We start from the raw sequence: 27,401 nt of genomic DNA, 5'->3' as shown, positions 1-27,401 counted from the left end.
CCCACGTACTCTAAACCAGGGATAAGTCACGTGGGGAATCCCTAGACGTCAATTGGTGTCAGTCTATGCCAATCACACACGTGACAGGGAAGACTAATAAACACAGAGCATAGAGATCACGGAGGCTGCCATCTTTACTAAGGGCATAGTACTGGCTTTTTGTGTTGATATTATGTCTATGGTACATGAATTTTAGCGACAATTTATACAGTAACGTTTTATGGGGCTTCATGAGTTCAGTAGTTCTAGGAAGTGCCTTAATGCCATGAAAAGGATTGTTACCGGGACAGACGAAGGTCTGTTTGTTGCATTAGATATGTATGACAGAAACTTATAGAAAACGTGAACAACAAATAATCACGTTACCGTCATATATGTCGCATTTTAAACAAAACTTTGGGAACATGCCCATAGCAAAGATGGTGGCTAGGTGTCTAGCAAGTTCCTGTCGGTGCGTTCCACTCTAACGACCAATCAGGACGTTTGGCCGGCTCTGTACTGTCTAGAGCAGCAGCTGATGAGACCGGTGGAATAAGTGAAGATTCTATAGAAGAACGTTCTGTCAGGACCACGTCGTCTACCTGTCCGGAGATGAGTGACCACCCCACACCAGGGCAACGTCTGAGGAAATACCGAGAGCTGCCGGTGTGGGTGGTGGAGGATCACCACGATGTACGTACTCTGCTCCTCTCTGTTATCTGTCACTCTAGTGTACTTTTCAGTAATAAAGACTGCGAGAATAATATTGTCAGAGAGTATTCGTTATAATCGCCTAATAAACGTTTACAATCAGTGATCCAATAGAACAGGTGCCGATCACGTGAAGCTGATCTGACCAGAAAAGAAACTGAAATTAGAGGGGTTGTGCGGAACTTCCCATTGAAAGACGTGGTCACGTGACACTTGGGCATGTATGTGACTACTGGCGTGCTGAACTATGCCAGCTTGTGCTGAGCTCATATATATATATATATATATATATACTTTTCTTTTAAAAGCGACAGCTTTTTTGTGTTAACACCTTAACGACCGCCAATACGCCTTTTCACGGCACTGTGTCATAAGCCTGGCACGAGAACGGGTGCCGGACTGTCTAAAAACAACAAGGCTCCTGCTCTAGCGGCTGTGATCAGAGTTAACTCCAATCCCGGATGTTTAACCCCTTAAATGCTGCAGTCAATATCGACCGCGGGAATATCAGAGGGAGGGGGCTCCCTCTGTCACCGCATCGGCCTACCGCAACGCGATCGCAGTGTGCTGATAGTTTCTACAGTATGGAAGCCAGGGACCTAACAAAGCCCCCAGGTCTGCCAGCAGTGTATGCCTCTAAGGCTAAGTTCACACTCTTAACAAAAAACTTCTGTGAAAATCTGTAGCTGTTTTCCCTTGAAAACAGCTCCGTATTTAGACGTTTTTTTAATCATACTCGTGTTTTTCTCAGCGTTTTTTACGGCCGTATTTGGAGCTGTTTTCCTATAGAGGCTATGAAAAACTGCTCCAAAAACGGTACAAGAAGGGACATGCACTTTTTCGCGGCCGTTTTTTTTTTTCACGGCCCGTCGGAACAGAAAGCCGTTTTTCCCATTGAAATCAATGGGCAGCTGTTTTGCGGCGTTCTGCTTGCAATTTTTCAGCCGTTTTCAGGACATTTACGGCCCGAAAAACGTCTGAAAACACTACGTGTGCACATGCCCGTAAGCTCTGCCAGGCAAGGGCCTAATAGAATGCCTGTCAGTTTTACTCTGACAGGCATAATACACTGCAATACAGAAGTATTGCAGTGTATTCTAAAAGTAATCAAACAATCAAATAGTGGGACTAAAAAAAAAGTAAATAAAAATAAAATCAATAACGTTTATAATATATGAATAATCCTAAAAAATGAAAAACCCATTTTTTTCAACTAACAAAATTCTTATTTTTTAAAAAAAAAAAAAAACACAAAAATGCTACACATAGTTGTCATCGCTGCGTCAGTAACGACTTAAAATATAAAACTGTAATGTTATTTAACCCTGCACAGTAAGTGCCATAAAAAGTTCTATATACTTTAAAAATGTTACCAATAATCTACAATTCATCCAACAATTTAATTAGCCCTCATACAGCTATGTGGGTGGAGAAAAAAAAGTTATGGCTCTTAGAATTGGGCAACAAAAAACAAATCCTTTTTTTTTTTAAAGTTATTTTATTGTAAAATAGTAAAACATAAAACAAAACCTACATAAATTTGGTGTCGCTGTAATTGTTAAGTCTCTTCTTATAGGAAAAAAATAACGTTAAAAAACAGAACACATATTTGGTATCACCGCGTTCGTAACGACCCAATCTATAAAACTATAATGTTATTTTTCACGCACGGTGAACGCCGCAAAAAAAATAAACGAAAAACAATGCCAGAATCACTATTTTTTGGTCACCACCCCTCCCAAAATATAGAATAAAAAGTGATCAAAAAGTCGCATGTACGCCAAAATAGTATCAATATAAACTACAACCCATCCCTTAAAAAAACAAGCCCTTACACCGCTTTTTTGACTGAAAAATAAAAAAAGTTACGGCTCTCAGAATTTGGTGACACAGAAAATAAATTATTTTATAAACAAGTGATTTTATTGTGCAAAACATAAAAAAAACTCTATAAATATGGTATCGCCGTAATCGTACCGACCCGCAGAATAAAAGTAAAACTAATTTTTAGCGCATAATGAACGCCGTAAGAAATAAGGAATTAAAAACGCCAAAATCACTTTTTTGTTCACCTTAGTTCTAAATAAAATGTAATAAAAAGTGATCAAAAAGTTGTATGTACCAATAAAAACCACAGCTCGTCCCGCCAGAAATAAGCCCTCACACCGCTCAATCGACCAAAAAATAAAAAAGTTTTGGCTCTAAGAATATGTTGATACAAAATAATATTGTTTTTTAACAAATAGTTTTTTCTTTGTAAAAGTAGTAAAATATAAAAAAAAAAAAAAATATATACATTTGGTATCACTGTAATCGTATTGATCCGCAGAATAAAGTTAAGTTGTCATTTTTACCGCACGGTGAAAGCGGTAAAAACGGAACCCAAAAAACAATGGCGGAATCAGTTTTTTCCAATTTCACCCCGCAAAGAATTTTTATTTTCAGTTTTCCAGTACATTATATGGCACTTTAAATGATGTCAATAGAAACTACAACTCTTCCCGCAAAAAATAAGCCCTAACACCGCTCTATTGATGGAAAAATAAAAAAGTTATGACGTTTGAAATGCGGAGAGTGAAAAACTAAAATGGACAAGCAAAAAAGGATCAGTCCTGCAAAGGTTAATTAATTTCTAATAAAAAAAACAATTATTACCACATGTGGGGTATTGTCGTACTCGGGAGAGATTGCGTTACAAATTTAGGGCGCCTTTTTCTCCTTTATCCCTTGTGAAAATGAAAAATTCTACATTTTAGTGGACAAAAATGTTGATTAATTTTCACGGCCTAATTCCACTAAATTCTGCAAAAAACCTGTGTGGTATAAATGCTTACCACACCCCTAGATAAATTCCTTGAGGGGTGTAGTTTCCAAAATGGGCTCACTTTTTGGGAGTTTCCACTGTTTTGGCCCCACAAGACCTCTTCAAACCTGACATGGTGCCTAAAATATAATCTAAAAAAAAAGCAGGCCCCAAAATCCTGTAGGTGCTCCTTTGCTTCTGAGGCCGGTGTATCGGTCCATTAGGACACTAGGGCCACAAGTGTGATATTTCTAAAAACTGCAGAACCTCTTTTTTCTGGCCACTCTGCCATAAAACACAGATTGGTGGAGTGCTGCAATGATGCTTAACCTTCTGGAAGTTTCTCACATCTGCACACAGGATCTTTTGGAGCTCAGCCAGAGTGACCATTAGGTTCTTGATCACCTCTCTTACCAAGGCCCTTCTCCCCCCGATTACTTAGTTTTGTGGGGCAGCTAGCTCTAGGAAGAGGCCACTGTGCTCTTGGGAACTTTCAGTGCAGTAGAAATGTTTCTGTATCCTTCTCCAGATCTGTGCCTCCACACAATCCTGTCTTTGAGCTCTACAGGCAGATATTTTCTCCTCATAGCTTGGTCGTTGCTCTGATATGCATTGTCAGCTGTGAGACCTTATATAGACAGGGGTGTGTCTTTCCAAATCGTGTCCAATCAAATAACTTTACCACATGTGGAATCCAATCAAGGTGTAGAAACATTTCAAAGATGATCTAGAGAAATGGGGGCACCCAGAGCTAAATTTCAAGTGTCCTAGCAGAGGGTTTGAATACGTATGTCCAAAAAAATTTCTAAAATTCTGTTTTCACTGAGTCATTATTGGGTATTCAGTGCAGAATTATAGGGGAAAAACTTGCATCTTTTTTAAAAATCTCAGAGATCCAGCAATCATTTGAGTCATGTAGTTGACAAATGATTATGCGCAGGGGGGATTAAATATGCAACTACTCTTCTTCTCACCCCTGTGGTAGGAAAAAAAAGAACCCCCTAAAGCCGACCATATACTAGCCTGATAAGGACTATGTAGACTATTTCTCACGTTTTTCCTGACATGAACGAGCGGCAAAAGCCTTCGACCGAAGACAGATATGGGTGGAAAAGTTGATTTGTTGTGTTGGATTTTTTCAGTCATTGTTTGGTCAGGTGCAGTCCTGTAAAGTCGTTCATGCCAAATGACAGATCTGCGTTCCATCAATAGAAGCCGAGACCAGGCCACAGATTCAAGGGGTATTCCCAGAATTGACTATGACCTTTCCACAGGATAGGTTATAATTGTCTGATCGCTGGAGTCCCCACCGCTGGGACCCACACCGATGGCGTAAACGGGGGTCCCGAACCCCCTTTTCCTTCTCGCTGCTCATCCGCAGGAGGAAAAAAGTGAATGGAGAGGCAGTCGAGTGCGCTGCTGCTCTATTCAAAGTCTTTGGGAATGAGGGAAACAGCAAGTACAGCACTCAGCTGTTCCATCAGTCCTATAGACATTGAATAGAACAGCGGACCGTTGCTTCATTCAAGCGCCTTCTCACTTCAGTGGGTGCAGTGTGGAGAATCTGGGGTTTCAGGACCCCCATTCTAGTGATTGGTGTGGCCCCCATCGATCAGACCTTTATCACCTATCCTGTGGATACTGTAGGTGATAATTGTCAATTCTGGTATAACGCTTTAAGTCAGAAATTGATCAGAAATTTGTCATTCTAGCTTATGGTGTTGTCGTCCAATGCGACTTCCTCTAGACGAACCATAAAATAAGTGTTGTTCAGAAAACAGCCATCCAGTTTAAAAGTGACATCAAAAAGTACACATCCTCTCTTATTGGTAAGAGGGATAATAATATGAAGAAAGTTCCTGTATCACTCCCCTGGGGTCACTGGTCGCTGTACAGGGGGAGAGATGACAGTAAATGTAGTCATACACGTTAGATTTATGGCGGCGTCCCGACTCCCCCCCCGACAGTAGATGTTGGGGGAGAGAAAGGGATCGAGCTGTTTAATTGCAACATGCCCAATCCTTTTGTTCGTACGGAGCTAAGCCGCTGCCAATGGAGTCCGGCAGTGGCTTTCTCCCCTCTCATCTGAAAACACATGCACGCTCAGCCCGAGCATGCATGTGTATGGAGGAGTTGTTAGGAATAGCTGTTGGCCGAACGATTATTCGCCCGACAGCTATCTAAAGTGTATGGCCAGCCTAACAGGCTGTGATATTTCTTCCTGCTCTCACTTGCAGCCTCTCTCCCCTCCCTTAGCGACACAAAACCAGGCAGTAAAACCTTTCAACCTGCTCCCCGACTTCAAATGAGTGCGGAGCTTTGAATTTTGCACCTAGAATATGAGCCTGGTATCATCTGTAGCGAAGATTAATATGATACCAAGATCTAAGCTGTAGCCCCTACATTCTAGCCGGGGCAAGCACTTAAAGTCATGACGTATTCCATACCTCCTTTGCAGAGAGAGAATCCCTCCAGCAGTGGTTTTTTTCACAGCAAGATTTAGCATATACTACAGTGTTATTTTTGACAGAAAAACAATAAAACCCTGACTGAAACTTTAGTTATAAGTCTGAAAGATCTGTTAGGATTTATTTTGATCCATTGGAAAACGATCTGTCGATTTTGTTATCGCCGCTTTTTTTTTTTTCGAAAAACATTGATGTAAAGCACGCAAGCCATAAGGTGGCGAAAGAAAGATTAAGTGTCTTACATTTCTGGCTAGATGCAAATTTTCACACCGCGTGGGTTATTGTGATAGATTTGGAGCAGTTTTTGCCTGTCGGGTCTAGTTGTAAACTGTGTATGGTAAGACTGTGTTATTAAATCTCCCCCGGTGTTCCAACTGGAAAAGCCGGAAGACTTTTTTGGGTGCATCACTAGTGGCATCTCCATTGGAATGAGGGAGTATGAAGTGCCTAGAGCTTTAGTCCTACTTCATGTGGAATATTCTGAGAAATCTAGCAATACACTCACACTAGTTTTCTGATGTAGCCTGTGACCAACTAATTCAGTAAAATATTATCAAAGGAAAGGATTATGTAATGTTATTATGATTATTACGGTTATTTATCATCTAGATCTAGAATAACTGTGGCTTAGTGGTTAGCACTGTTTCCTTGCAGCACTGGAGTCCCGGGTTTGAATCTGACAGAGGACAACGTCTGCATGGAGATGAAATGTTCTCCCTGTGTCTGTGGGTTTCTTCCCGCACTCCAAAAATACACAGATAAGGAATTTATATTTTGAGCCCCACTGGGGATAGTGAGTGAGGACAACTTCTATACAACGCTGCAGGAAACAGAAATAAATAAAACTGATACAATGGTAAAAATATGTTACTAAGACAAAATTAGGCCAATTTCAAACAAGCGTATTACAGGTGCTTTTTGGCGCCTGTATTAGGAACACGACAACCGGACCTCCTGCTGTTCATCAGAACCGGAGGTTGAACATTTGGTGCTCTAATTCTTATGATCGACGGGAGATCCAGGTGTTGCGTCCCTATTATGGCCACAAAAAGGCCCCTGTATTACGCTCGTATGAAAGCGACCTTACTGATGTTGCACAAATCTAGGATCACTATTTCTAAGCAGTGTTTTGTTTGCCACCGTAGACTCGGGTTGTTATGTATTTGTTGAATGCAGCCATGCTGGATGTGTATAACCTGCTGCGTATGCCGTTACCACAAGTATTACATTATTGCGAGCACTTAATTACACTAAGAACAAATAATTGTTTCCCCCCTAGGTGCTGCCATTTATCTATCGGGCTATTGGATCGAAGCACTTGCCTGCCAGTAACATTAGCTTCATTCACTTTGATTCGCACCCAGATCTCTTGATACCAGTAAATATGCCTGCAGATACCGTGTTCGACAAGGAAGCCTTGTTCAGGTGAGGCCAAACTGTGTTTCCTTTTAATTAATTGTAATTGCTTTGGGGATCACCATTCCTTCCTAAACAGAAAATGACATGTACTTTGGAGTAAATGGCCATGTATCATATTTCTAGTTACCAAAATAACCTGTGTGCTTTAACCCACTGTCAGGGTCACAGGAGCTGTGCCCGCGCCATCAGCAGCAGATGTCAACCGACATCCTGCTGGAACTACCAGGCCAACCAGTTAACCCCTTAAGGACAGCAATTCACCATTGTTTTTATGGCTTTCCCCATGCGGTATAAATTTCATGATGACTTTATTCTGTGCGTTGTTAAAATGATAGCGATACCAAGTTTATATAGTTTTTTTTATGTTTTACATCTTTCGCACAATAAAAACACTTTTTGTAAAAAAATATTTGTTTTTGTGTTGCCACATTCCAAGTGCCATAACATTTTTGTTTTCTAATCGACAGAGCTGTGAGTGGTTTTGTTTTTTGCGGGATGGATTATAGTTTTCATTGGCTTTTATTCAGAGGCAGATGGACGAAAATCTCCGTATTTTTTTTTTTACTTAGGTCTTAACCCCTTTTGAATTTTTCACTCCCCGCATTTCAAGAGCCATAACTTTTTTTTATTTTTCCGTCAATATAGTGGTGTGACGGCTTATCTTTTGCGGGAGGTGTTGTCGTTTATTTTGGTGCCATTTATAGTTCCATATAATGTATTGGGAAACTGAAAAAAAATTCCTTGCAGGCTGAATTTGGAAAATGCTGTGATTCCTCAATTGTTTTTTGGATTTCGTTTTTACGGCTTTCACCGTGTGGTAAAAACAATAACTTTTATCTTTATTCCGTGGCTCAATACGATTACGGTGATACCAAATTTATATTGTTTTTTTTTATATTTTACTACTTTTAAAAACAGCGATTTTTAGAGGTTTAATATTTTTTACGGCAGTCAACGTGCACATTAAATAACACCATATTGTAATAGTTCAGACTCTTACGGACGCAGCAAAACCTATTTTCTTTACTTTTTATTTTTTACATTAGCGTAAAAATGGGAAAAGGTCTTTTTTTGGTAACTTTTTTTATTTTTTTTTACTACTAAAAACTTTTTTTCACTTTTTTCTACACACTTTATTAGCCCCCCTAGGGGACTTGAACGAGCGATCGTTAGATCGCAGATACAATATACTGCAATGCTAACATGTAATTTTTACAGGCTTCTGCTAAGCCCTGCCGCTTTCCAGAGTGAAGGCAGGCCTGGGGGCCTTCATTAGGCCCCTGGGCTGCCGTATCATACGTAGTCACCCCCCGATCTCATTTCGGGGGGCGATGAGCTATCGGATGCCCCCTCTTTTCAAGGCAGCATCTGAGGGGTTAAACAGCCAGGAACAGCGCGATCTCGTCTCACGGGTGTTAGTCCTGTGTGTCAGCTGAAAAATATAGCCGACACTCGCAGCACATGCAGAGCGCGAGCCGCTCCAGACATCACCATATTTCTTTTTTTAGTACCACTAGGCGACTAGACAATCTGATCCCTTGATCGCTCATATAATACATATCATGCCTGTCAGTGTATTATACCTTTCAGTATAAAACGAACAATCGTATTAAACACTTAGCTGCTGATTACCGTGGCAACTACAGCATCTAAGTGGTTTGACAGAGGGTGGGGGCTCCCTCGGTCATCCCATTGGTGCTATGTGTTGCCAATATTATATACTTACGGACATAATACATTGCAATTTATAATAGAAGCAAGGATCGCAAGTTCAAGTTCCTTAGTGGGACTTAAAAAAAAAAAGTAAACAACCAATTTTTGCGCACAAGACCCTGTTCACACGTGGATAATTCTGCCGTATATTCTGCCGATATTCCGCATCAGAAATCTGAGGCTGACAATCCGATTTCTGACACGATTTGGCAGTTTAAAACCGTTTTTTTTTTCACGCAGATTATCCCCATTCAACGTGTAGAATTTGCTAGTGGCTTCCAATGCTGTTTTCACCACAGGAACTGCCTCAAAAACGCTGTGTGCATTTACCGTATGGGTATATTTAAAAGCAGTGTTATTGCTGCCACTATTGCAAAAGCGATTCAAAGCCGCCGCAATTTAGTTGTGGCACAAAAAGTGATATAACCGCTGTGTCTGAATATACCCTGACAATGAGAGAAAGGTGGGGACGAGTAGAGATAGATCCCACAGCATATGTACAGCTCCTGGCTATGTCAGAATCAGCAGGACAGCCAGCTATGTGAAGGAGTTAGAGACAACAGCAGCAAAATGGTTGGAAATTTTGACTGAAGACTATTTTGAAAGATGTGTGATTTTGCATGCACACACCCCATACCTCCCAACCGGCGTTGGTCCAGCAGGACAGTCTCAGATTTCTGTAAAAGTCTGAAACTTTTAAACTGCATATCAGATCTTCTGTAAATTAATGAAGATTGTAGCCTGACCGTTATTGCAACACCAAGAAGGAAAAGTTTTGGAATTGTGGAAATCACAGGATCGATAGACATGTTAATGATGTTTACTGATAAAAAAATGGAAACAATATATTCAAAACATCTTGATTTTCTCAGTATTGAGTATGAGCGCCACATGCAGAAATACACGCACTTACACGCGTTGGTACGCTATCAATGCGGTTGTTAATGGTTGTCTGAAGAATGTTCTGCCACGCTGAATGCACTTGCTCATGCAAATCATCAAGATTGGCCGCTAGCAGTTCACGTTGCAATTGCCGACCAATGATGTGCTCGATGGGAGACAAGTCTGGAGACGCTATAGGCTATAGTACACGTTTAGGCTGCACACAGTAGCACGAGCAACATGCGGCCTGGCGTTGTCCTGTTGAAAAACTGCTTCTGGGACGCTTTGGAGAAATGGCCGTACCACTGGTTCCATGGCAAAATCAATGTAACGTCGAAATGTTAGTGTACCTGAAGATTATAGGCGTTCGGCTACCATACATTATGCCACCCCACACCATAATTCCAGGAGTAGGACCGGTGTGATGTTCCCTTGTGAAGTCCTCTTCATGGTGTTGCGCACATTGTCTTCAGAACTATCTCCGGCTATCATTGCGTCTGAAACAAAAGCGGGACTCATCGCTTATAGACCTCCAATCCAGCTTCCATTGCCGTTTTGCTGTGCACCATGATAGCCTTTGAAAGCAGTGGCGTGTGGTCAATAGAACACCTGTAGCCGGACGTCTGGCTCGTACAGTAGCTCAATGTCGTGCAAACGCCTTCCAAAGGTTTGTGTCGACCCTGGTTGCTGCCCTAGGCTTAGGATGTGACGTGCAATTTCACTTGCAGTACAGAAATGGATCACTACGTGCAATTCTTCCAATTTACACGATCCATCCGTGCAAAGGTTCAGCTCCGCGCACCTCTTGCTGTCATTTCCGTTTGTTGTTGTTCTCCCAACCTCCGGGACACGCAACGTTTAACAGTGCTGTATAGGTGCGTAGCAATCTGCCAGAGTGATAAACCAAGGTCTCTCAGTTCAAGGATCCTGTCCTTCTCCGTTTGTGACAAGTGGCGATAACTGGCACGTCGACGAACAGGAGGCATCACACAATCATCCCACACCACTTGATCTGATTTTTGATTTGGCTAAAAAAAAAACTTTGTTTTCCCTCTGGCTCTTATCCCCCTCCCACATGCCACAGATTGGAGCTTGGTGCTTGAAAATGTGATCATTTGCAGATCTTAGTGACACCTGCTACTTCCTCGGTTTGCATAACTTTACGGCTTGCCCTTCTTGGTATTGCAATTTCAAAGTTGAGGACTGTATATAAAAATATTTTTTTTCAATGTCAACCGTGTCCATAGCTTTTAAATGTTTGAGAGTTTCTGTAAGAGCTACAATGGAGGAGATATTTCAAAACTGGTGCAAAGAAAAAGTGAAGTAGTTTCCCATGACACCCAATTAGCTTCCACCTCTCCTTATTTTTTTTTATTTTTTTTTTAGAGGCCCTTTGGAAAATGAAATCAGCAACTTGATTGGTTACCATGGGAAACTACTCCACTTTGCATCAGTTTTGATATCTCTCCCAGTGAGTTTAATTCGATTTCAATAATTGGGTTACATTTAAAGGGTAACTAAACGCTCAAAAAACTTCTGACATGTCATAGTGGCATATCAGAAGTTTTGATTAGTGGGGGTTCGAGCACTGAGACCCCCCACCAATTGTTAAAACGAAGCACTCGCAAGAGCGCTGAGCTGCTACGTTTCTGTTCAGCTTTTTCCAGAAATCGATGTAGCGGTGTATGGTCTCAATAGAAAGTCTATGAGCCCGTACACCAATTGCTGGGCTTTCCAGAAAAAGCCGAACAGAAACAAAGTGGCTCAGCACTCACACGGGCGCTACTGCCGCTTCGTTTTAGCGATTGGTGGGGGTCTCCATTCTCTGAACCCCACCAATCAAAACTTCTGACATGTCAGAAGTTGTTTGAATGTTTTGCTACCCTTAAGATACAACTATAGTGTTTGGAAAGGCGATGCGCAGTATGTTCCGATTCAGTTTGTTGGCAATTCATTTTGATACACCAAGAGGAGATACGAAGAGTTCAGGGCTCTGGTTTTACATTAATGCGTGACCTAAGAGAGTTCTGGGTTTCGACTTCCAACTTGATATATTAAGTTTGTGGAATTCTTTCTTGAGGAATTGTATTGCTCATTGTTCTGTGAATTTGCAGCAAAGTTTATTTATATCCCTGCTGCCCCTAAAAACCTGCCAGCATGTTTTTATAGTAGAATAAGAGAACACTGAGCAGACATCCATAAGGGTTTCTATCTGACCCCTCTACTAAGACAAAGGGAAAAGAAAGTCAATAAATGCTGCTGAAAGGGCTTTGGCTATACTTCTGTAACATGTCCTTCTCACACCCAAAATTTTTTGTGTTTTTAAACTGCATTAATAAACGCTTCTAAAAACACTAGTGGTGTTATTTGTGGCTTTTTTCATTTAGTGTCATTTTGTACGTGCATTTTTTATGGCGTTTTTGAAGTCCCATCGAGAAGCCTGAGGGGGAAAGAAGCCTGGACAAATGCCAAAACCAAGAGCATGCTTCATCTCTGAAAAAAAAAGCACTGACCAAAAAATAGCCTCAAAAACGCCACAAACCAAAAAGCAGTTGTTTTGTAGTGCATTTGATATTTTACTATAGAAATTAATGTATCAGCTGGCTGCGCTAAATTCATAAAAAAACGCAGCAGAAACCACCATTAAAAACGCCACCACAAAATCGCAACAACGATGTGTGTCAATTCAGCCTAAAGCTCATTTGAAAGTTATTTAGTATTTTTTGGTTAGTCTACAGCTAACCACCTATTTTATTATACATGGTGTGGGGCTGCAGGGAGGGTGGTTATGGCATGCAACTTGGATAGCCCTTCTCATTAATGCAGGGATTGCAGGTTTATCTCCACTAACTGATCCCAAAACAATGGAATAAGAAACGTCTTGGGTAGGGGTAGCGTTGGACAGTCTATTTTGCCGCCGCATCCAGGAAGCTGCGCAAATGCGTGACCAACTCTCTATTCATTCTCTGCCTGGATGCAGTGGGTGGTGTCCACTAAACAGGTGGAAAAGGGGTCAGGTGACCCCCAATCTGGAGATAGGTGTGGTTCATAAAGTTGGAACCCGCATTTATCAGACATTTATGGCATATCCCGTGGATATGCCGTACATTTTTAAGTTGGGAATACCCCTTTAAGTTCTGTAGGTCTAAACACACAAGATCAAACTTGATCATCAAAAGTAAAAACTTTTAAAGCAAGGCCAGAAAATAAGTTTTGAAGTGAAACATATCCCATGGTGGAAGCAATTTTCTCTTACGTTCCAGTCTCCAGACCTGTTGTGAAATACTTTGTGTGAAGCAGCAGGAAGACCCCGAGAGATAACATTAAATATCAAAACATATGAAAAATGATTTCAGTGGAACTAACTACTACTTTGGTGTGTTAAATTGTGCCAGCATGTGTAAAATATGTCTGTCATAGAAAAAAAATAATCAAGGTTAAGAGTTTGTCAATCCCTATTCCTACTTTCATATGGTACAGGTTTAATTCCTTCCCTTTTGACCCATTAATCGAGCCTTTAAAGCAGTGCTTCTGAAACTGTGAGGCGCCCACTAATTGTTGGTGCAGTGGTAGTTTTGACATATGCGATCATTTATTGTGCGGGTCTTTGGCTGCAAAAGCAACATAATTGACTCCTTTTGTGCCTATGTTAATGTTATACTAGATACAGGAGACAATTGGAAGATAACTCGAGATATATTTTTAATTTTGCCATGGACTTAAGGAGTACACATGTTAAACCCTCACTCATCTAACACGAATAACCACACAACACCAATAATGTGGCAAATTAGATTGTGTTCCTAGCCACTCTTTATTTACAACACATTATACAGCTCAGTTGGGTGAACCTGACTAATTGCAGCACCTCATGTGCTCCCATAGACTGGGAGCCAGCGGTACCCGCGTACCTCCACTGCCCCCCACCCCTGACCAACCGCTGGTCCACCCACACCAACCTTTGTGATTGCCGAGTCCGTCTGTCCCACAGACGAGAAACCCCCTATGCGCAGCTTGTGGTTATCTCGCCGTGGCCAGTAGCTACCGACTCCATGTGTGTGAAGTGCCACAATAAAGTAGGGCTCACCCAACTGCCCTACTTTGCTCCACCACTTTACCAATCCTTCAAGCGCCTGTTGTTGAACAGACCATCCTTTTTTAACCATCCCTTGCAGCCCAAGTCCTTGTGCGCACCATTAAGTCCACATCTCGGGCCAGCTGGCACATCTGCACCTAACTGGCACCACAGGTACCTGTTGATCTTCCCGACCAACTTTCGTGGCAACCTGACCATACAGATGTAGCCATCCTTATCTTGACTTTTAACGCATGAAATACACAATTGCAAGAATCTTTAACTTGACTTTTTCAATGAGTTTACCTTGGCATTTGTTGCGTGATATCACGCTGCAGCAATTATCAGTTAATATAAACTTGGCTACATCTGTACAATGACTTTCTGACAAATATCCGCCCTCTCCTCTGACCAGTCCACTACCCCCCAAGTCCAGGTCATTCTGCTGATTGGTCTGTGGATGCTCTAGCAATGGCTATTTCCTAGTTTGCTTAGCCTCACTGGTTATGCTGCCTTTAATAAAAATTATGCCCCCTTTCGTCTCTCCCTGTGGGTGCCCCAAGCAACATTCTAAACATGCATGCTTCAATTTGCAAGCAAAATCCCTGGCACAATTTAATTTAATTGTAAGCCTAACATAATGTTTTCCCCTTACCAGTCACCTGACCCCGTTTTGCATTTGCTGCCCCAGTTCACCTGTCTTTCCCCATTAACCTGGACCAAAAGTCCAAGTTTTTCTGACCATAGCTCAACAAACTATTACCCACCAAACTTTTCCTGAAAGGGCAAATTGTAATCACTCCAAACACTGCCTTCATACGGAACAAAAAAAACATAAACATTCATCAACAATCAAGTCCATATATTTCATCAAATTCTGACACCTTTCCCAAACTTTACCCCCCTGATCTTTTCTAACACTTTCTGGGGCAAGTTAAAACCCGAAAACACTGGCACCTCTTTCCTTCACCATTTTTAGGCTTTTGTCCAGCACCTTTTGAACAACTTGCTATCAGCTCCCGACCCTGAACATCTGATTACTCATAATCATCGCCATCTGACAGATCAGAATCATACTCAACCCACTGCTGTGGCTGTGCCCCTGTTCCATTGCTGCCTTGTCCTCCAGGTGGTCCCGTAGTGACTGCTGAACCTGCTTCCAATGCTTTTCTCCCTTGCTGCTCTTCCCATCCAGCCACGCTGCTCCTGCACTTAAAAACAGCGGCCTTGCAACGCCCCGGCAACTTCATCCTTCTCTGCCTCTTTACTGCTGTATCCGCCGATCTGCTGGGCTGGTCGCTCTCCTTGTCATCAATCCTGCCGACAAAGGTAGAGATGAAAATTCCATCTCCTTGTTTTTCCCTGTAAGTAGAAACCAAATTAGTTTGCTCTCCCTCACCTTCTTTGCCTTAAATCCCTGTACACTACTCCACCTTTAACCCCCTAACCCAATTATCTTTACTCCACCCCTAATTCCCTCGCCCAATTACCTTACACCTACCTCTATGTCCAAAACCGCCCCCTATTGTTTCTTTACCCTCACCCTCCTACACTACCTGGCACTGCCAGCGACGTGGCCAGCTCCATTTTAGACCAAGAAAACCCAGGACAACTGACAACCCGATGGAACTTGGAGCTTAGTGAGTGCCAGTAAGCTGAGATAGAACTGGTGAAGATTTGGCTATAGATAGATAGATATTACGGTTCTTTTGTAGTTCTTTTACGGTACCTGCACTCATTTAATAGTGAATAAAACTTTGATGTTGGCACTAGGCACAATAAACACCTATCTAAAGTCCAGGAAGCTAGGTTTGCAGTGATAAATCCAGCGTTCTTGTTTCACTCCATAGCTAAAAGGATTTGTCAGATTTGATAAAAGCGCTTATCTGAAAGTCAACCAACTTTACCAGAAACAGGTCTAGGCAAGAAATGACTGAATCTAACAGTAGGTATATAGTTTGCTAATGTTAGTGGGTCTAAACTTAAGCGAATAGCATTGAAGTTATGGGTTTACGCGCTCCGGATATCTATTGATCGCTAGGATATCATGGCAATGTCCGATGTGACCTCCTATCTGCTCTGCTTGACTTTCTCTGGAACACATTCGGCTATATGTTATTGAATTTTCAGCAAAAATACTTTTAATGCAACATATGATATAGGATTAAAGCCTTGCTCTCCTAAAATTATTTCTTTTTTAATGTCTTTAATATATGTGGGAATAGATGATTTGCTTTTAGAATATGTTCTTTTAACACCTTATGTGCTCTTTATTCTTCTGCAGCGAGTTAAGTATCGAGAACTGGATCATGCCTGTAGTATATGCTGGACACTTCTCTCAAGTTGTATGGCTCCATCCCTCATGGGCCCAGCAGATCAAGGAAGGCAAGCACTTCTTCCTGGTCGGCAAGGACAAGTCTACAACTACAATAAGGTATTTTCCATGAAGACCTGAGGGCCCTCTTTGTCCACAGACATTGGGAGATGTTTATCAATAGTGTCGTACAAATACATCTTTTTATGAAACTGCAAAAATGGCGCAAGTTGTGCTAAATTTATCAAGTTCATTAACTTGCTGAGTTTACAGCTTTTATTATAGTCCAGAGCTGAACTCCCCTTTTGGTTGCCACTGGAAACAGTCGACAAGCTTGTTGACAGTCATATCTTTGAAGGCTTAGCTGAGCTCCTATAATGCAGTTGGACAGTTAATTTTTTGCTACAACAGATTACGATGCAGTACCGGGTGCAGATTACCAATTGGCCAATTGACTGCAGAATTGTGGATTCAGCTCATAAAGACTGTAACTTGCAATCTATACAGGATCAGTAAGGCCCTGTTCATATCTGCATTGTAGGCTCCGTTAAGGGCCTCCGTCGCAAACTTAGTCAAGTATGAAACACAATAGCGCAGCATGCTGCGCTATTGTTTTTGATAACTCCACGGACGCCCCAACGGAACCCATTAAAGTCAATGGATTTTGTCGGACGCCGGTTGTCTCCGTTGTTCAACGGATACTGCGCATCAAGCATTTTCTTTGTTCTGCTCCTCTCACGGACCAGATCAATGGAATGCCGAACACATGTGTGAATAGAGCCTAATATAATGTATTTAAAAAAGTTAGTTAAAGAGGCTCTGTCACCACATTATAAGTGCCCTATTTCCTACATAACGAGATCGGCGCTATAATGTAGGTGACCGTAATGCTTTTTATTTAAAAAAAACTATCTGTTTTCACCACTTTATTAGTGATTTTAGATTTATGCTAATGAGTTGCTTAATGCCCAAGTGGGCGTGTTTTTACTTTGGTCAGCGTCATACACTCCTCTGTACAACGCCCACTTGGTCTAATCAGCCTCATGCACTCCTCTCCATTCATTTAGTCAGCGCATAGGGATCCTTTTAGATCACTATGTGCTGTCTTATACTAACACATTAACAATACTGAAGTGTTTAGACCGTGAGTAGACATTCCACGGGATGTCTATTCACAATCTCTGCACTTAGTTACTGTTTCTGTGGTAGTTACAGCAGAGGAAGCGTGATCTCGCGAGATTACACTGTAAATGACAGGTTACAACGAGATTACGCTTCCTCTGCTGTAACTACCACAGAAACCGTAACGAAGTGCAGAGATTGTGAATAGACATCCCGTGGAATGTCTATTCACTGTCTAAACACTTCAGTATCGATAATGTGTTAGTATAAGACAGCACATTGTGATCTAAAAGGATCCCTATACGCTGACTAAATACACTCCTCTGTACAACGCCCACTTGGTGTAAAGTAAAAACACGCCCACTTGGGCCTTAAGCAACTCATTAGCATAAAACTAAAATCGCTAATAAAGTGGTGAAAACAGATTGTTTTTTTTAAATAAAAAGCACTGCTGTCATCTACATTATAGCGCCAATCTCCTTATGTAGGAGATAGGACACTTATAATGTGGTGACAGCCTCTTTAAATATTTATGGGGAAGTGCACGCTTTAAAACAGTTTTTTGCAGGTGGAAAAATCTGCCTCAAAATTCCTTCAGGAATTTAGAGGCAGATTTTGACCTGCCTGCACGCTGTCTGCCGTGTTTTTTTGCTGCGTTTTTTGCCCACGGCGCTCAATGGCCACGGGCAAAAAACACCACGAAAAACGCTTTCTCTGCCTCCCATTGATGTCAATGGAAGGTCAGAGTTGGAAACGCCCGAAGACAGGCCATGTTGCTTCTTTTTCCGCCTCCCATTGAAATCAAAGGGAGGCTATTTCGGGAATTTTTTGGCGCGGTTACTGCGCCAAAAACAGCACCAAAATACTCTGTGTGAACCTGCCCTAAAAGTTAAATCATGTTCTTTTTCATTATTGTTTTCTAAAATAACAAGAAATGCCCTGGATTTTGCATTTTTCCCAATGTAGCATAGGTATAGCAATACTGGTATTTTTTAGAGCCTGCTGAGTGTCTCGAAGCCTTGAGGGCTACTGGTGTGAGTCTGTCAAATATTATACTGCTCATAGACACATTTATTGGAGTGAATTGAATCCTAACTGTTGCACATTGACCTGTATTCACGAGCTGTAAAGACCAGAATACAAAACTGCACTTTGCAAAAATATTTTCAATCTTTTTAATTCAGGGTCACAAGCACAGATGATTACTTTCTAAGTGACGGTCTTTATCTTCCAACGGAACAGCTTGAAAACCCCAAACCTCTTCATTTGGATGTCATCTTGTTGAACCCTGTGAAGGAACCAGGCTGTGAAGATGCAGACAAGGGTGAATCAGCTGCTAAAAAACTGAAGCTTGCAGAAAATGATGAAGTAGCAGGTGGTCCTGCCTCTGCATTTCAATGTGCGTCTTCCCAGGGAGTTGCCTTTGCTGTGTGTGAAGGAGCAGAAGACAATTTGAGAAAGGTCTCTACCCCTTGCGACAGCATGGAAACAAACCGTGATGTGAATGCTAAACTCGCTAGAACCATTATGCAAGTCCTGGAAAAAGGAGATGCGTACGTTTTGGATATAGATTTAGATTTCTTTTCAGTCAAGAATCCATTCAAAGAAATGTACACACAGGTATGTACTGAGCAATTTGTTCCAGTGCTTGTAAATTGTCCCAAATATTTATACCAAGTGTATGTCACATACTCTATGTGGCCAAAAGTAGTCAACACCTGACCACCACACCAATATAAGCTTGTTGGACATCCCATTCCAAAACCATGGGTGTTAATATGGAGTTGGGTCCTCCTTTGCGGCCATAACAGTCTCCACTCTTCTATGAAGACTTTCTACAAAATTTTGGACCATCTATTCAAATGTGCAGGGCAGGGGTGGAATCCCTAATAAATATTAATGAGCAGCCGTCTTGATTAAAATGGTGAGGGATTTCATGCTCTGCCTCACTTTAGCCCGTATCTATGTGGCATTATGTTAACCCAGGTTATATTGAGGGGTATGAGCACTTTGTGTAACTTTAGGCTGCATGTGGTATTTGTTTAGTTCTATTAAGAAACACTGATCAAACCAGGAAGGTAAACAAGTATAGACATGTGTTGTTGTGTACCATGGGCCTTATGTTTCTTAGGCCCCATGCACACGACCGTACCCGTAATCACAGTCCGAGATTACAGGCACGGCCGGCCGCGGACAGTCATCCGCACTTGCGGGCCGTGCTCCGATATAAAGTATAGCTCCGTAAAAAGCCAAAAAATAGGACATGTCCTATCTTTTGCGGAGCCTTTCTATGGCACTGACATCTTCCCGTAGATATACGGGAAGGTGTCCGTCGGCCATAGAAATTAATGGGACCGTAATTACGCTTCGTAATTATGGATGAAATCTACGATACGTGGGGCCTTACATGGTATCTCTAAATTGTGTTGTCTTTTGTGGTATCCTTCACATAAGTGTTAGCGATTATAAGCAGCAGAACTTTCGTTTCTAGTGTGGTAATTAAAACTGTTATGTATGACGTAGCCAATCACTAAAGGTGGTCATACACCTTAGATATAGATAGCTGTCGGCGGAACGGTCGTTCGGCTTACAGCTATTCCTCCCAACCTCCCCAAACACGTGCATGCTCTGCTCGGCTGACAATGCATGTGTTCTCAATGGGAAGAGGTGGATAAGCTGCTGCCAGACACCTCTGGTGGAGGCTTTTCTCCTGTCAGAACAAAGGCTCAGGTAAGTTGAAATCCAACATGCTTGATCATTCTTTTCCCCGGCATCTGCCGTCACAGGAGAGTCGGGACACCCCCATACACCAACATTCATATAATGTGTATGGGCACCTTAATAATACTCCAAAAACCTTATTAGACATTCATCACACTTGAAAACATAACCTACTCTGGGTTTCTTACTTCTTCACTAGCCCCGTTTTCCTCACTAGATTACATCTTCAGTATTCTTTGATGCAGTGGTATGTTACTGGCTTTTAGTTATGTTTTTACCTCCTTTTTATGTTTTCAGGAGGAATATAAAATCTTGCAGGATTTGTACAGCTTCAAGAAACCAGGCCCGGGTTCCTTAGAGGTAAGTTAATATTTTTTTTTATTTTTTTCTCTATTTACTCCATAAAGATCAATTCATGGCAGAAAACTGTTGCTGAACTCTTTAAAAAAAAAAAAACAAACAGATTTGAGTTGACCATATAAGTGGAATATAAGAATCCAGATATCATTCTTACAAATAATGAAATATTGATATGTTTGTAATAATTTGCTTTCCTTGCCCGCAGGATGCCCTGATTGACTGTGTAGAGAAACGCATCCGTCAGCTTGAAGACCTGGAAGCTGCATTTGCAGATTTGTGTGAGGATGATAGTGAAGAGACTGTACAAAGATGGGCTTCCAATCCTGGGTATGGCTAGAAAGTTGCTTGATCGTGGATATTTTGGACTGCAATTTGGTGCGCAGTATATAACTGTATTCTGGGCTGTATATTGCAAAAACACTGAAACGGGAAAATGGTCGGATACATGCCATACAATGGGAAAAAAAGACAAAAAACTATCCACACATATCAATAACTCTTATAGGAGAAAACAGTTGTTGATTTTATACCCTTTAGAAAACTGTCTGTTAAGGCTCTTTGTAGATGAGTTAAATGGTTAGGTTCAAGCAAGGAATGCTGGGGGATTTCAGCTCTGGAGTCTCCATAACTGTGAATGCAGTTCTGTACTATAATACTGTATGTAACTTGGAATATCTACAAGATAAGTCCGGTACAGCGTGCAAGGCAATACTCAACAATATTTCTCTCATTCTTCCATTGCAGTGCCTTAAGTGTGCCAGTAGATGTAGTTGTTGGATTATCGGAGAGGAAGCTCCGCTACTGCCTTTACAAAAATCTAGGTACATACGAGCAAGTGATTAATCAACACTTTCTGCTCAGTCCAGTGGTTTTGTAGTTTTGTTTTATGCCAGTCTTTAAACTGTCAGCAGGCATTTGCTTCATCATCAAATCACACCTCCAACAAGACCTGATGTTATTATTATGAGAATGTCAGGGATAGCAAGTTTTAGGGGCTCGGGTGCCCTTTGTGTCAGATAAATGCATTTTGCTTGGTAGAGACTTGTGTAGGTCATATGCCCTTATGTTCTAAATTTCTTTCGAACTCATTATTCACAGTAAAGCCTAAAATTTAAGTCCTCGATTGGTGGCATAAGAAGATTGGCGCAGTCAAGCCTTCCGGCTCTTAGAATTTAATAAAAAAAACAATAACATTTTCTTCTGTTATCCAAATTGTTATTATTGCAAATAAGTTTATAAAATAACTAATAGTACAAGTTATTGTTATTTCCATTGATTTTGTGCCTGCAAGGATAAATACTGCATACAAATTTGGGGGGTTTCTTATTCTTTCAGAATGAGCAGCCTTGTCCAGCTTGTGAATAGTTTGAAATGTCGAATGGAAGCACCGGACTATGAAATGGTAAAGACGTTTTTTATCGATTGTGATGATTTATTTTTATTTTTTTTCCGTATTCCTTTCCATTTAAAAAGTATGCTTGTTAACCCCTTAGTGACCAGCCTATTTTAAACCTTAATGACCAAGCCATTTTTTACATTTTTCCATCGTCGCATTCCAAGAGCTATAACTTTTTTATTATTGCTTCAACATAGCTGTATAAGGTCTTGTTTTTTGCGGGACAAGTTGTATTTTTTAATAGCACCATTTTGGGGGACATATTATTTATTGATTAACTTTTATTAACTTTTTTTTGGGAGGGATAGAAAAAAACCTGAAATTTCGCCACACTTTTTCGCATCTTAAATCTACGCCGTTTACCGTGTGATATAAATAACACAATAACTTTATTCAGCGGGTTGTTATGATTGCAACGATACCAAATTTGTATAGTTTTTGTATGTTTTACTACTTTTACACAGTAAAAACGCTTTTTTTTCAAAATTATTTGTTTTTGTGTCTCCATATTTGAAGAGCCGTAACGTTTTTATTTTTTCGCCGATGTGGTTGTTTTTGCGAGACGACTTGTAGTTTTTATTGGTACCATTTTGGAGTAGATGCGACTTTTTGATCACTTTTTATGAAATTTTTTTTAAGTCCGGATTCACAGAAAACAGCAATTTTTCCATAGTTTTTTATTATATTTTTTACGGCGTTCACCGTGCGGGTTAAGTAATGTAATAGATTTATAGTCGGGGTCGTTACGGACGCGGCGATACCAAATATGTGTAACTTTTTTACTTTATTTTGTTTTTTTAATAGCAAAGCAGTTTGTAAGGGGAAAAGCTGGGTTTTTCATTTTTTTTCCAATTTTTTTTAAATTAACTTTATTAAACTTTTTTTAAAACTTTTTTACTAGTCCCACTAGGGGACTTTAATATGCGATTCTCCGATCGCTATTATAATACACTGCAATACTTTTGTATTGCAGTGTATTACTGCCTGTCCGTTTAACACGGACAGGCATCTGCTAGGTCATGCCTCCGGCATGATCTAGCAGGCATTCGCTCCAGGCAGACCTGGGGGCCTTTATTAGGCCCCCGGCTGCCATTGGAGACACAGACACTCGGCGATCGTATCGCCGGGTGTCGGTGGGGGAGAGAGTGAGCTCCCTCTCTCTCTCCAAAACCACTCGCTATTGAGCACCGCATCTGAGGGGTTAAACGGGTGAGATCGATACTAATATCGATCTCACACGGCAGAGCAGGGACGCCCCCAGCCCTTAGCTACCTCTGGCAGCTGAGAGAGCAGTGAGATTTTACGGCTCCCTGTTCTGTTTACTTTATTCTGATGCAGCGCCATAAAAAGGCATATGCATCAGAATAAAGCCCGTTAGTGGCCGCCGTGAAAAGGCGTATTGGCGGTCACTAACGGGTTAAGCTCTGTTTACACTCGCGCTACTGCAACGGGGTTCCGTCTGCTTTTTTATGACCGGAAAAGTGCAGTCGGTAGCACTATTCTTGCTGTCAGAAATAACAGAGCGCATTTGGTATGTGTTTGTTTTTTTTTGTTTTGTTTTTTTTAATTCTAGTCTTACTTTGAACTTCTGAAGATAGTTTAGCAAAATAGTCAATATCTTAAATATAAAACTGAGAAATCAACCTTGTAACGTTCCTCGACAACTTTTTTTATCCATTAATCCATGCTGCTGATTCTGACTTATTGTGCCCACTACCTATGCATTAGTGTAAAAGTAATAAGGGCTACTTGATTATACTTGAAGGCAATTGGCGGTGTTCTTCATCTGTCACTCTCTAATTTACAGCCGCAAAAGAGATTTTAGAGATTTTCTAATTATGTATGTAGTAGCAAGGCAAAAACACATTGTTACACCCAGAACATATTTAGGTTGTGGGTAGGATGAGTAGTGTTGTGTATCTCTATGTAGTGACTGTTTAATTACCTTGTATTAGAATGTTTTAGGAATGGGATACAATATATGGTAGGATGGATTTAAAATGGGATCCATAAAACACCTGCTTTCCAACATGTTGATACTGATTTTCCTACATTTCTATTTCTGCAGATTCATCAAGCTGGTCTTACATGTGATTATGCTGAGCTTCCTCATCATGTCAGCTCGGAGATGGAGATTGAATGTTTAATCCAGTCCATGAAACATTTATTGAAGCAACTTCCAAAGCCAACCCTTGTTACATTAGCCAGGTAATAGCTAGCATGAAAGGAGTTCTTCTGTAGATGCAAAGATGTCCCCACAGTATAGGAGAAAGGGCAGAAGGCAACTAAACCCCATATATTTGCCTTTCCCCGGGACTTGGACCACTTTGTAGTATTTATCTGGCCCTTGAGCAGCGAGTTGGGTATCTATAGCTTATATAATAATACCAGCTGTAGTTTCATAGTTAGTAGCATATATATATATATACACACACACACACACTACTGGTAGTTATGATGAATAAAAATAATGGATTAACTTTTGTTTCAACAAATTAACTCTAGATTTTTGACTCTTCAAATTCGCCACCTCTCGCTGGTATAACAGCTTTACACGCTCGAGGCATTCTTTCTACAATTTCATTCAGATATTGTTCAGAAATTTCTTCCCAACATTGTTGCAGAAGTTCCCACAAATGTGCTACACTTGTAGGTTGCTTTGCTTTCACCCTTTTGTCCACTTCATCCCAAACAAACTCAATGGGGTTTTCGTCTGGAGACTGTGCAGGCCATACCATTCTTTGAAGCCTACCGGCTTTTTCTTGTCTTAGGTAGTTCTGACATAACTTGGAAGTATGTTTTGGATCATTGTCTTGCTGTAATATGAACCCCTGACCAAGTAAGCGTACAGCAGAGGGTATTGCATGGTGCATCAAAATGCTGTGGTAGCCCTTTTTGTACAGTGTGCCCGTAACCCTGTGTAAGTTGCCAACTCTGAATCCAGCAAAAGAGCCTCAGACCATCACGCTTCCTCCTCTATGTGTGACAGTTGGTGTCACACACTGAGGAAGCATCCATTCACCTTCTCGACGACGTACAAATACCCTGTGGGATGTACCAAAGATGGCAAATTTTGATTAATCAGTCCATAAGACCTTATTCCATTCTTTAGTAGTCCACTGGAGGTGCTGCTTGGCCCAGACAAGTTCATCTTTTCTTTTCTTTTGCAATCTTAGCAGTGGCTTTCTTACTGATACTCGACCTGTGTGTGTGTGTGTGTGTGTGTGTCTGTGTGTGTGTGTGTGTGTGTATATATGTATATGTATGTATATATATGTGTATTATATATCTCGCACACCGTTCAGCCAGAACATTAAATCCACCTGCCTAATGTTGTGTAGATCCTCTGTGCCGCCAAAACAGCTCTGACCCGTAGAGGCAAGGACTATACAAGACCTCTGTGGTATCTGGCACCCAGACATTAGCAGCAGATCCTTTAAAACCTGTACGTTGCGAGGTGGGGGCTCCATGGATCAGGCTTGTTTTTTTACAGCACATCCCACAGATGCTCAATCAACTTGAGATCTGGGGAATTTGGGGGCCAAGTCAACACCTTGAACTTTTTTACATGTTCCTCCAACCTTCCCTGAATAGACTTTTGCAGTGTAACAGGGCACATCATCCTGCTAAAAGAGGCCACATCATCCAGCTAAAGCAGGCCACTTAAATTAGGGAATACCATTGTCCTGATGTGGTGTACTTGGTCTAAAGCTATGTTTAGGTAGGTGGTAAGTGTCAAATAAACATCCACATGAATGCCAGGATCCAGCAGAACATTGCCCAGAGCTTCACACTGCCTCTGCTAGCTTGCCTTCTTCCCGTAGTGCATCCTGGTTCCATCTCTTTTCCAGGTACACGACACACACGGACCCAGCTGTCCACATGTAAATGTGATTCATAAGACCAGACTATCTTCTTCCAATGCTCCATGGTCCAGTTCTGATGATTTTGTGCCCATTGTAGGCACTATACGTGGTAAAGAGGGGTCCGCATCAGCACCCTGACCGGTCTGTGGCTAGGCACCAAACTGCAATGCACTGTCTGTTTTTAGACCATTCTACCATAGTGGAGGTTAATAGTACTGGCGTAGACCTGCTCTGTTAGGCTATGTTCAGAAGTGGCGGATATTTCACTGATTTTGAGTGTGATTTCTGCACAGTAAATAAGCGACAATTTACAGTACTAAGCATGTGGATGGGATCTACTAAAACCCTATCCACACGTAGTGTGAAAAATCTGCGCATTTCAGGGCATGTTACAGATTTTCGCAGCATGTCCATTATCTTGCGGAATAGTAATACTGCAAATTCAGCCACAAAAGCAGAATGTTACCCTCGCGGACTTTACAGCGTATTTGCGGTAAATTCTGCTGTAGTGAAACGTGCCATGTCATAGCATACAGACTGTTACTATAATAGACCCGATGATGTATGTGAATTAGGAACTAGAGAAAGTACATTGATAGACATGTGACAGTAATAGCAACCAGAATCTCATTGTGTCAAGCTGTGCTCTGCTAGCTCTATAATAGATTCACCCCTGTATTTACGGGAACATAGCATGTCACAACAGGATTTTATAAGCAATTCATCCTGCACAGAAGGCAGATCACAGTGAGGTTAGAGAGTGTGTGTGTGTGTGTGTGTGTGTGTGTGTGTGTGTGTGTGTATATATATATATGTATGTATGCATGTATATATATATATATATTTTATTTTTTTTGTGGGATGGCCCAGCAATTCAAGCAAAACTGTATTTTCAAACTTTAGAAGTAAAGAATGTGAAATCTTAACTTGGATCCACTATTCATTGCAAAACTGACATTGGTTTTAACTCCCATTGGGAAATAACATATTGTATTTTCTCTAGGTCCAGTCTTGATGACTATTGCCCTTCCGAACAAGTTGACTATATACAAGAAAAGGTTCTGGATGTACTTCGTTCACTTTATGGGACATTGGATGTTCATTTAGAATTTTCCCCGGGATCATCATCTGTCTGATTGCCGGATCATCATCTTTATTCACATAGTTGCCTGAAAAGGGAACAGTATAATATACCACAATAAACTGGGTCTCTCTGTGACTTAGATATTTCATAAAGTATCACCTATTCATAATGGGCTAGATTCACAGGTCATGTTCTCACCCCATTATTACATAATAATACATCTAGCTGCCTCTATAAAGCTGTTCTTTTACTGTAGAAAATAGGTGATTCATGCGCTAAGGGTATGTGCACACACACTAATTACGTCCGTAATTGACGGACGTATTTCGGCCGCAAGTCCTGGACCGAACACAGTGCAGGGAGCCGGGCTCCTAGCATCATACTTATGTACGATGCTAGGAGTCCCTGCCTCGCTGCAGGACAACTGTCCCGTAGTATAATCATGTTTACAGTACGGGACAGTTGTCCTGCAGCGAGGCAGGGACTCC

The 27,401-nt window shown here is 41.2% G+C and overlaps 1 protein-coding gene across 2 annotated transcripts; it reads left to right on the top strand.

The window, feature by feature from the left end:
- The first annotated feature begins 205 nt into the window (after positions 1 to 205).
- Positions 206 to 27,048, top strand: C5H5orf22 (chromosome 5 C5orf22 homolog). Of its 2 annotated transcripts, XM_075828487.1 has the most exons (9): positions 212 to 672; positions 7,241 to 7,386; positions 16,335 to 16,484; positions 18,671 to 19,106; positions 20,505 to 20,567; positions 20,773 to 20,894; positions 21,903 to 21,969; positions 24,032 to 24,171; positions 26,833 to 27,048. In XM_075828487.1, the coding sequence occupies exons 1-9, from the start codon at positions 592 to 594 to the stop codon at positions 26,963 to 26,965; spliced, it is 1,338 nt and encodes a 445-aa protein (XP_075684602.1). In that variant the 5' UTR covers positions 212 to 591; the 3' UTR covers positions 26,966 to 27,048. The 2 variants fall into 2 exon arrangements, 1 of the variants encoding a protein (XP_075684602.1); XR_012847933.1 differs by lacking the exon at positions 21,903 to 21,969 and having other exon boundaries at positions 206 to 672; positions 26,833 to 26,920.
- Positions 27,049 to 27,401: the final 353 nt, after the last annotated feature.

This window comes from Rhinoderma darwinii, chromosome 5 (assembly GCF_050947455.1).
Source record: "Rhinoderma darwinii isolate aRhiDar2 chromosome 5, aRhiDar2.hap1, whole genome shotgun sequence".
NCBI classification, from domain to species: Eukaryota; Metazoa; Chordata; class Amphibia; order Anura; family Rhinodermatidae; genus Rhinoderma; species Rhinoderma darwinii.
This window is presented reverse-complemented; position numbering and strand designations above follow the sequence as displayed.